The sequence below is a fragment of the Lissotriton vulgaris genome, chromosome 12, assembly GCF_964263255.1.
Source record: "Lissotriton vulgaris chromosome 12, aLisVul1.2, whole genome shotgun sequence".
Taxonomy (NCBI): Eukaryota; Metazoa; Chordata; class Amphibia; order Caudata; family Salamandridae; genus Lissotriton; species Lissotriton vulgaris.
The window spans coordinates 736424474-736435756 of record NC_141700.1 but is presented as its reverse complement, the minus strand read 5'-3'; the positions used below and the strand labels follow the sequence as shown (position 1 = coordinate 736435756).

The 11283-nt window shown below is 41.9% G+C and overlaps 1 protein-coding gene and 1 pseudogene across 1 annotated transcript in view; one reads left to right on the top strand and one right to left on the bottom strand.

Annotated features, from left to right (window-relative positions):
• Window positions 1-1108: 1108 nt before the first annotated feature.
• LOC147678450 (non-POU domain-containing octamer-binding protein pseudogene) lies at window positions 1109-2231 on the bottom strand (annotated as a pseudogene).
• A 985-nt stretch (window positions 2232-3216) lies between these two features.
• LOC147678449 (extracellular calcium-sensing receptor-like) overlaps window positions 3217-11283 on the top strand; it is a 34260-nt gene continuing 26193 nt past the window's right edge. Inside the window, exons 1-4 of the mRNA XM_086945634.1 lie at window positions 3217-3429; window positions 4320-5165; window positions 6980-7207; window positions 9778-9901. Of these exons, the coding sequence (XP_086801760.1) occupies window positions 3265-3429; window positions 4320-5165; window positions 6980-7207; window positions 9778-9901 (1363 nt within the window). The 5' untranslated portion in view covers window positions 3217-3264. The remainder of the gene's footprint in view (window positions 3430-4319; window positions 5166-6979; window positions 7208-9777; window positions 9902-11283) is intronic.

Below are 11283 nucleotides of genomic sequence, written 5' to 3'. Positions count from 1 at the left end.
TAAAAATGCACCGTACAGATGAAGTGATGCCTCGGGTCTGAGATGCGAGGAGGCTGCGTTGCGAGGTCCTGTTACATCATCTGCAAGGGTCCAGCTAACAGGGCTTGCAAAGCGAAGTCTGGTGTAGGGGAGGTGGCGCGCAGGAGGCAAGGCGTCAGTACCGACAAGCTGAAAAACTGTGAAGTAGAATCTGGCATAGTTATTGAGGCTTCCATCAATGAGATATGCAAGGACCTGGGATAGGAATGCACCACTGGTGCGATGCACCGGTTCCAAGACTGCAGTGGGTAACGCTGGTCATTGCGATGTTCCCAGTTCACACAGCAGCGGCTACGTGTCGGTTCTGCTCCGGGTTGTGCCACTCAGCTGAGGAGATGCATTGTTTCTGTTTGGTGATGCATCACCCAGCAGAGAAGATGCATCAGTTCAGCTGGCAGGCAACCTAGGCCCACTTCCAAAGGTCAATGACTGGTCTATGACTGGACTGACACGGCTAGTGGCAGTGTAGATTCAAAGTCCAGGTGCAGGTGCAAGTTTGTTGGAAGCCTGTTATGTCCATGAGGCTTCAGATAAGGAGGCCAGCTAATTATTCCTTGGAGTCACTCTAGGATCTGGGTTCAAGAGATGCAGTTCCAGTCCCTCTCACTCAGGCAATAGGCAACAGGCAGTAGGCCAGCACAGCAAAGCAGGAGTCAAGCAGAGGGACGTGAAGAAGAATGGCAGTCCATCAGCAGCATAGCAGTCGTTCTTCCTGGCAGAGAATCCACAGAACCAGACCTACATTGAAGTGGTGGTAGATGAGGTCCTTCTTTTATTCACAGTTGTGCCTTGAAGTGTGGACAAACTTCTTGAGGTAAGCTTTTGAAGTGCACAGATGTCCTGTCCTGCCAGCCCTCGCTCCAGACAAAGGCAAAGGCAAACTAAACCAAAAGCCCCTTTTCAGGGGCAGTTATTTGAGGGGCATGGCATCAAACAAAAAACAGCACTGCTTCAGAAAAGAACAGAAGCCACTGCTTGGAATGATACAGGCATTGCGAGAGGACTTGTTCCAGGCAATATCAGAATATCAGCTTTGCACAGATGACCACAATGCAATAAGCCATTCTATTTAAATTAAAAAAAACACATTGAGTGAAATCTGAAAGCTGTTCAGGACAGCACCAGCTTTGTCCACAAAATAGACGTGAAATATCACTCTAATAGTAAGGGCCCTCCGAAAAACTGGGGAGAACGCGAGGAGTCTAATATCTACGATGCTACCAGGAGCTCCTCTGCTGAAACCAGGCGGCTGCTGGCCTGCTGCCAGAGCACCTGCAAGTCCTCCATTGCACTGTCCTGGCTAAAGCGTTCTGCAGGGGGTGGCGTCATTCCCATAGCAGATCCCTCGGGCATTAGTGCTTGAGTTGCGGCTGCAGTGGGTGTCACTGTCCCTGCTGCTGCACTCGGTGGAACACTTGGAGCACTTCCCATCGAGCCATGGTTGTTCATCCCCATTGCACCTCCCATTGCCATCTGTCCCATTCTCATCTCTTGCTCCCTCTCCCATCCTGAACTGCTTCTAGGGATATCTGGGCCAAGTGCATGGCCTTGCATTGAATGCATGCTGCCACCTACTAGGGCGCATAGCCAGACTCCGAGTTAGCGAAACTAGCCTTGAAACCTTCTTGCTGACACCTGATCATTTCCTCTTGCTGTCTCCTAGCTTCGTCTTTGCGTCGTCTGCGCTCTTCCTCAATTCTAAGCTCATACTGTTTGCGCTTCTGCATTTCTGCATTGTGATGCTCTTCCATTCGCCGTAGTTTCTCCTCACGCCTCATCAGATCTTGACGGATCAGCATGACTTGGTGTTCGTGACGCGGAGCCTCCATTTCTATCTCCATCTTCTCTCGTGCTTCCTTGATGTTCCTGTCCACCTGCTCTTGCTGCAGCTTTTCCATTTCAATTAGTGCTTTCCACCGCATGGCATACTCGTACTCAAATGAGCCAGGCTGGGCAAAGCGAGGAGGCTGATCCCGCTCCTTGTGAAACATCTGGTTTTTGGGGATGAGGGGTATGCCACCGTTTGTCTGGGGACATAACACAGCTCATTCAGGTGTAAGTGAGGCTGGGTTTAGCTCCTACCTCCCTCCCATCCTGTCAGTGATGGCCCATTTAGTCACACCTAAGCTCCCATTGTGGGTGGCTGTGCAGAGGCAATATACAAAGCCCACCTGCCAACTACACCCAGTCATATGACAAGAGACAGGCTGCAGGCTCCAAATTGCTAAAGCAAGCAAATGGCAACCACCTAAAAGTGTCATTTTCAGAATTGCAATTCAAAATCCAACTTCGGCATAAGTTAGGATTAAATAGTAATTCCAAAGACACCAAACTTGAAGGGGTCATCTCTTTCCATTTGGAAATTATACTTAAAAATAAAAGAAAACAATTCCAATGTTGTCTATGGGAGAGATGGGCCTTGCAGTAGTGAAAACGATTTTAAGATTTTTCCACTATCAGGACACTTAAACGTTAAATGTACATGTACCGCTTTTTAGATATATTGCCCCCTGGCCCCTGGGCTTTCCTAACCTAAGGTCTAACCTATGGTCTAACCTAAGGTTGACATATATCTATCAAAAAAGAAGGATTGGGCCTGGAAAAATATTTATCTTGCCAGGTCGAAATTGTAGTTCAAACTCCACACACAGGCTCTGCAGTGGCTGGCCTGAAATAAGTTTAACTGACTACTTTAAACAATTGGCACAATGTGTGCAGCAGGTCCACTTGTAGCATTCAATTTACAGGCCCTGGGCAAATGTAGTGCACTTTACTACGGACTTGAAAGTAAATCAAATATGCCAATTGGGAGTAAGCCAATTCTTCCATGTTTTAAGGAGAGCACAAGCACCCTAGCACTGGTTAGCAGCTATAAAGTGCATACAGCCCTAAGGTCAACAAAAACAAATTCAGCAAAAAGTGGAGGTAAAGGCAAAGATATGGGGAATTACTTCCTGGATGTTTGATTTTCAACAACGCTCTTGCTACAAGTTATACTATACCTATTAGGTTGTGGTTGTTTCTTGTATTTAACAGCACCATTTATTAATCTTGATAAAAGTGTTTTCTGAAACATCCTATCTTTCTATTCCATTCAGATTAAGTGTCCGAGCCTATGGTTGGGTCCTTGCCCTGATGTTCACTATCAACGAAATCAATCAAGAGCAAAGGCTTCTCCCCAATATCACCCTGGGCTTCCTCATCTATGACACATGTCAGTCGCTGATGAGAACTCTGCAGGGCACCATCCGGATGCTGACAGGCAAGGAGAAGCCAATCCTTAACTACCAGTGTGGGAAACAATCGCCCCTGACAGGGATCATTGGAGAATCACGTTCCACTGCATCTTTGTCGATAGCTAGACTCCTGGGGCTATACCGATATCCTCAGGTAATATATGGCTGAAAGTGGACTGTGTGGAAAGGCATCAAAGAACTGCACACATTCTTTCAGCCAATTATGCTTTTAATATCTTTACCAATGTACTCATTATAAAAGATTGTATGTTACATACATCTGACAAGATAGAATTACATTAAGCTATTAAACAAAGGTGGGGAATTGAAGTAAACAATGGCAATAAATCACCAGTACTGTTTCAATCTTCTTCAAAACTGTCCACACTCAACAGACAGTAGTGACCTGAGTTAATCGGCTCTTCCTATATTGTGTACCTAAAGTACAATCAGAAGGGTGCTTACTTCTTGAGGCTGAATCACGTAACAATAGGGGTGTTCAAACGATCTTCCCACTCTGTTTGATATTATGAGAACTGTTGAGTTTCAGAGTAGAAGTTTGGAGCTAATTATTTCTAATGGGGAGTATTCAGATGAATTTGAATAGAGCTGCATCCTCTTTTTTAAAATGCATGCACGGGCTATAAAAAGAAAGAATTCTACTTCTAGTAGGTGAAGGAGAGAAAGAAGAACATTCCCATCACATTTCTCTGTTACTTTCCCTGAAGCCCCAAGAATGTGTGCATATAGAGACCCCTTATTTGGCTATGTCTAGAGTCATCATTTACTTAGTGGCCTTTGCCTGGCAATGTATACCTGCTTTTGGCAAGAATTTTTATTTTGGGGTGTGGATGACTGATTTGCAAGTGATGGCATGCTTCTCTGAAGATTTTCAAATCTTAGCCCCAAACATCAGGTAGCATAGTATGAAGTGTTTTGATATTGCCTTACATTTCCATGATGAGGTAAGGTAAACCATCTTTGGTTGCCATGTGTTTTATAGGTTTTCATATTTCATCTCACCAAAGTACTCTTTTCTATTAGGTGAGTTACTTTTCATCGAGTCCTCTGCTAAGTGACAAGCTCCAGTTCCCATCCTTCTTCCGAACCATTCCGAGTGATATAGTCCAGGCCCTTGGACTTGCTCAGCTGGTAGCGCACTTTGGCTGGACCTGGGTAGGGATAGTGTCCAGCGAGGATGACTATGGAACACTGGGATCCCAGCTGTTGAAAGAGGAGCTTCTTAAGCTTGGAGTTTGCATTGCTTTCCACAAAGCCTTCCCCATCGTCCCTCTGACCATGAAAATGGGTTTCAGCCTAGATGTGGTCAAGAGTTCCTCTGCCAGCATCATTCTTGTCCTCTCCCCTGATCATTTTCTACTACCAGTAATGGAAGAGCTCTCAAGACAGAATGTCACCGGTAAAGTGTGGATTGCTACTGAGGCCTGGTCCACCTCCCCTAGTATTTCAAACAAAAAGGAACTTCAACAGATGTTGAGGGGCACCATTGGCTTGACTGTTAAGGAGGGAACTATGCCTGGTCTTAAAGAGTTCCTTTTTGGGCTTAATCCTTCTACATCTCCTGGTGACCATTTTGTAAAACCTTTTTGGGAGCAGGCCTTTGGTTGCCAATGGGCCCCCACAAAAGACAGCCTGACCCTGGGCCATATGGAACTTAACGAATCTACAAACATCTGCACTGGATTAGAAAAACTTCAACAGTTCAAAAGTCAGAATTCTGATGAATATGACCCGAGAATAAGCTATAACATATACAATGCTGTTTATGCAGTGGCACATGCCTTACAAGACCTGCGATCTTGCTTGCCTGGGAATGGACCATTCATCAGTAAGGCATGTGGGAACATCACAAACATCAGACCATGGCAGGTAATTTCCCAGGATTTCATTGAATTGCATGCAGGTTTTAATGATAATGGAATGATTACCAATTATTTCAGGTAATTGCAAGCCTGATGCAGGAATTTGGAAGCAACTGGAAACTCTGAAGAAGGTGCTGTGCAGTGCGCTGTCTCCCTGGCGGTATAAAAGAATAAGAATATTCATGGTGAGTTTGCACCAGGTGCAACATTTCTACAAGTCTTTGGCCATTCACTGTTAGATAGGCCAAGAAGAAGTCTAAACCATCTAATTGTGCAAGAGAAAGGGTGAATTAACCAGCTATGCCTATGTCACATCCAAGGCATACATTATACATTGCTCTACTGTGCTTCTGCTGTCTTATTTTAGAATTTCTGGTCTTCCTATTGAACTTGTAATTTTACCTGTAGATTGTTTAGTTTTAATTATGTGGGCTGACTCACTTAAGTACTGGATAGAGTTACGGGGCCCGATTCACAGAACTAACCTAAGACAAAATCCTAAACTTACTACTTTTGGTATTCACAGAAGTTAGGATTTTGTCTTAAGACAAACTTAAGGCAGACTTAAGACATAATCCTAACTTAAGTCTGTCTTAAGACAAAATCCAACTTCTGTGAATACCAAAAGTAGTAAGTTTAGGATTTTGTCTTAAGTTAATTCTGTGAATTCGGCCCTAGGTTCTCTTTTCTTCACACCTGCTGTGTAAGAAGCAACGTTGTTTTCTTTCCACAATTCCATACATAATTTCTAAAGAGAGTACATTTCCTTACCTGAATTGGGTAGATTGCTCTTTCAAGCAACCTTTCTGAAGGGAGTCATTGTGTTGAATAACTGCTGAAACTGATCTTTAGTGTTCCACTTGTTTCCAATATTCAGGCTCTCTTGTGAGTTGATTTCCATTCTTACTCTCCCTTCTTTGCCTGCAATTGATTGCCCCATCAACTGTGTGACTGAAAAATTTGGGTGGGCATAACTGTTGTAATTCTCTCTTGGTATTATTTGTAATTATACTTAATTACATGAGAAGCACAACTCAGCATGTAGCACTATTTTTCTTAGTGCAAAATTCCTCCTCGTGTCCAAGGGCCAGAGGATGCATTTTGAACTAAGAACACTAAATGCTACAGGACAAGAACAGCAGGGGCCTGTAGTCGCTTGCTCGTTGACCCTGTGTGCCTGCAGTAGGATTTGTACCTCAAATTTCTCTTAAATATTCATGCTCGTGTAATCGTCTAATTTCGGCACTTTTGCATCACAAGAGTAATGGGTGTTTTCTAAAATTACTCCAATCACTCCAGCATAATCAACATTTCGCCCACTCCTACTGAAGAACGAGCATGATGTAAGGCATGCAAAATATCCAGAGTCAGGATTTTGGGTGCTGGGTTATAAAATAATGTACTATCTCATAAAAAAGGGGACATGGACATGCCTGATCAATTTTGCTTTCCATCCCATCTGTAGAGGGATTCTATCTGAGTGTCCAGATGTTGAATTAGCTACCTTAGTAAAGGCCACTTATGTTTTATATTTAGTAGTTAATCTAAATGATGAAAATCGTAAATCATTCAGCATCATGCCAAACACACATATGATCCACTGGGGTTCCTCCATGACCTAATTATTTACTGTTTGTCCTCTGATATCTATTTGCACAGATACCATGTTATTTGAGAAACAGAGTGTCTCTCCAAGTCTCAGTGTCTCAGATTAAACCTGGAAGTACTGTATTACTTCCTTGTAGGTACTGTTGGACACCTTCAACATATGCGCATTAACCCAGTGATCTAATGGTACTCTTCTTTTCTTTGCTTTCGCAGCTTCTGCATTACATGAAGAACGTGCATTTTAAGAACAAGGCTGGAGAGGAGATGTTCTTTGACCATAATGGCAACCCCCCAGCTGTGTATGACATTGTCAACTGGCAACTGCAAACAAATGGAGAGATCATCTATGTCAAGGTTGGAAGCTTTGATTCCAGAGAATCCCCAGGGAAACAGCTGTATATCAATAGTAGTGCCATGCAATGGAACCTGCAGGAGAACAAGGTACTGACTGAGGAATAGACAATAGAAACAACATACCTATTGAGCTTAGCTCTAGACTAAGGAAAATTAGGGATCCGGGTGTTGATCCCTTGCCCAGCTATTTAGGTTAAATTGATCAAATGACCTCTTCGTAACTTTGACCCTAATTGATATTCTCTGTTGAGTTTAAAAATGTCCTTGTGTGGATTTCTTCCCCCTTCAGTCAGGTGAATAGTTCTGTTACAAGACCGATGAGCCTGCTACAAGGTCAACAGCCAACATCAGCGGGATCTTGCAAAACTATTCACAGTATTGTTGGGGGAAGATGAAAACATGAGATTACCCTTATGAATATTCTTAAGGTGAGGCATATTGGAATGAAATAGAAGGTCACGATATATCAAAAGATGCAAAAAAATATATTTTGTTTACATATAACTATAGTACTTACTAGTTAGTATCAAATGGAGCACAAAAAGTAGGAAATATATCATGCAGTCCATAATAAATGGGCATAATTTAAAGAGCAACGCAAGGCAGGTATGTGAGCGCCATCAGTCAATAAACTATGTGCCACTTAATAGAGGAAATATTTTCCCACATCAGGCACCAATGAAAGATGTTGAGAATCTCTCCTAGATATTCATATGGTTTAAGGCAGTACTGCTTTATAATACACTACGTTTTGAGCCAGACAAAAATGTGGGACATGAACAATTTGATTGAACACTCTGTCCTAACCTTCTGCATGTGACTCATCCTCAGAATTGCCTGTAGCTGACCTGCAACGAGTACTGAAAATGTATTCCAAAATAGTTTTCAGCATCATTCAGAAAATCTAAACTCTGCGAATGGGCTACAGAATTTTTATGTAAGTAATCAGGGCCTATTGAATGTATTGTTTAAAACATGTATTGCCTGTTGGATGCTAACTTTGATGGCTGCTTTAAAGAAACTATTTTAAGGTTTACATACAATTTCTTCTTAATAGAGGTGAAACTAAAGCGCACTGGTACTTACACTGCAAACTTTTTGTAAGATTGTTGTAGATTTTTCCCAGTTGGTCATATGGGCCTTTGTTGGTTGATTTGAAGCACTGTAAGGGAGAAGACATCAACAATACATTTCTGGCTTGGGAAGCCACTGTGACTCCATATTAAGAACCAGGAATTGCCAAATATGGGTAAATAGATTTTATTTTAGGATACCAATCAATCCAGTACAAAAGCAGGAGAAAAATAAGTTCAAGAGATACAACAAGCAGGTCAGCTGACAAATCTCAGTAGATTGAGCCCTAATAAAATGAGACACAGAAGAGTGAACCCCACAACAATAATGAAGCAATTTAGAGTAAACAGGTGTTTCATAAAGAAACTTCCCTTCTCTCTTCTCAATATAGATCGTCTACAAGGCCATCTATCCAGTATTTCTATTTAGAGAGATTAGAAGGTGTGGGCATGATATAGACTTCAGTAGAAGTCTTAGAGAAGGAAATACGTGTTTAGCCTAATGCGTCACACTTACAGGAAAAGGTAAGCAGAGAAATTCATCCTTCTCAAAGTCTAAAAGGAGACTGGCTCTCCACCTGTGGAAACACCAATTTAACTAACAGGAGATTTAGAAACATCCTTATCTCTTTTCACACCACAAGGAACCAACAAAATTGTTACTCAAGAGGATCATCTGCAACCTCCCTTAAGATTCCTATTGCATCACAACATCGACTGTAAATAGCAACATTGAACATGCAGCCATACATGACGAACAGAAGGCATCTTCTAACCATTAGTTCTCCATGTTCACTGTCAATTTACTCCCTTTGTGCCTCTTCGGGCAGTCTAATGCAAATAATTCACCTTTCTCTAACTAACAAGAAGTATGATAATGCACCTTCCAAAAGAAGAAAAAATATACTGGCAAAGCTCAATGCATTTCAGTTAAGGCATGCAGTCAGTCTATATTAGCTCAGCAGTCAATATGAACTTCAAATACATGGTTACACATATGTAAGTATAACTTTAATAATAAGTGCAAAACATGAATAAAAGAAGGCATGATTAACATGATTCAGCTGAACATTAGTGCACTCAAGTATAAACCTCTATTCCCTACAAGGATTACATTTCATTAACTCATGTAAATGCTTCACACATGTTAAAGAGGTTAAGACATGCAGTGAATACAATGTCAGCTGTGAGTATTTAATTGCAATTTGTGACAAAGAAAGGGTGGAGCTTAAATTCAGCTACTCCAAGACCAAATAAAAATTGATGGGTGAAAATCCATGAATTCATTTTAGCCAGAGTATTTTTTCTGGGTATCATTCCATCTATAATGTTTTGCTTGCCTGTAACTTTTCAGGAAAGGACCAACCACATGCAAATTAATATTGATCATACTCTAAAAGAATGAGTCCAGACTAAACGACTAGGTCACTGTGCCTTTAGGGGAAACAGAACTGACCTAAGGTCTCTTTCTTTGTTGCAGCCTAAGGTCTTATTGCTCAGTAAACTAAATGCACATCTAGTCAAATCTGTACCTAATGTCCCCAACCCACATTTGAAATGTTCTCACTTGCTTGGCCTTTTCAGGTACCCCATTCAGTGTGCAGTGAGAGCTGTGCCCCTGGGTACAGAAAAGCCCCTAGAAAAGGACAGCCCTTCTGCTGCTTTGATTGCATTCTTTGTTCTGAAGGAGAGATTTCCAATCAAACAGGTAAATATTTGAAACTTTAGCCATATGACCACAGAACATTTACACAGGTACATGACATTTTTATTTGTGACTTGTTGCCAGAAACATAATGTTCTTTTTGCTAAATATTCACTTTCTACACTTCAAGTCTCATTCATATTTTGGGATTAAATTGCACTCCTTTCCAACCTCAAATATATCTGAGACTTATCGTAAAAAGAGCCATGTTTTGTCTTTCAAAAATATGATTTCATAGTGAAGAGACTTCGAATCCCACATGGCCATTGGGATCATTTAAAACTCCCAGTTCCACATGGGGATTCTATAAAGAAAAGCTCAATCTGGTTTAAGGCCTATATCAGGTATTGAACTCATCATGGCTAACAGCAGGAAAGTACTCCTGCTCTCCTTGGAAGAGGAAAATATATCAGCCTTCACATTGCTCAATTTCTCAGCTGCCTACAACACAGTCTACCATGACTGTTGTTCCTGGACCTTTCTGCTGGGTCATACCAGATTTTAACTTTGCTGAACCTTTTTCGGTTGGCTTTTAGGACTCGGCACACTTTACTCCTGCTAACCAGTTCAAATGTTTTTTTTATTAGAAAGGCTCAGTGAGTTGGACCTATAGGGTAGTGCTGAAAGTGCTTAAATGCAAAGAGGACATGTCAGTTTAGAACAGCATTCAGGCTGCAGTGGTAGGCCTGGGATATGTTTTAAGGTGCTGCTTAAGTGGGTGGCACAATGGGTGTTGCAAGCCCTCTGGTAACATTTAATGTACATGCCCTGGGTACATGTTATATCAATCTACAAGGAAATTACAGGTAAATTATATATGCCGCTTGGTTACAGTCAATGTAACATGTTTTAAGGAGAGAGTGCATGCACTTTAGATCTGGTTAGCAGTGGTAAAATGTGCAGATTCAAAATGTTTGGGTTACCCTGCAGAGTTTGCTAGGTTACAGCACACTGGTTCCAGACTCACCCATTCTGAGGATAGAGAACTACATGGCTCATAAGAACAATATAAGAATGTATGACTGCTGCTGGTAGAATGTCTGCTAAATTGAGGCTTGTGTTCAGATATTTGCCTTTGGCTCAGTCTTGGATACCAGACAATCCAAGTGTTAGGAGAGATGACATCTTGTTAACCCTGGAGACATAGTGGTTCATGGTCTAACAGCAGAGCATGCTTCCCTTCTAAAGCTGGAGAGTGCTGTGACAGTGAAAGAATAGATAGCCTTGAAGGAAAACAGGAGAGAGGTCAGTTCTTCAGTCTGTGACTACGAAATACCTCCCTTGTGCCTCAGGAGTTTCAGGACCCTTTAGCCATAGAGTGTTGGCTTACTGCAGCAAATACAAAAAGCAGTTGCATTGGAGATGGAGCTGTGTGGAGCTTTCCT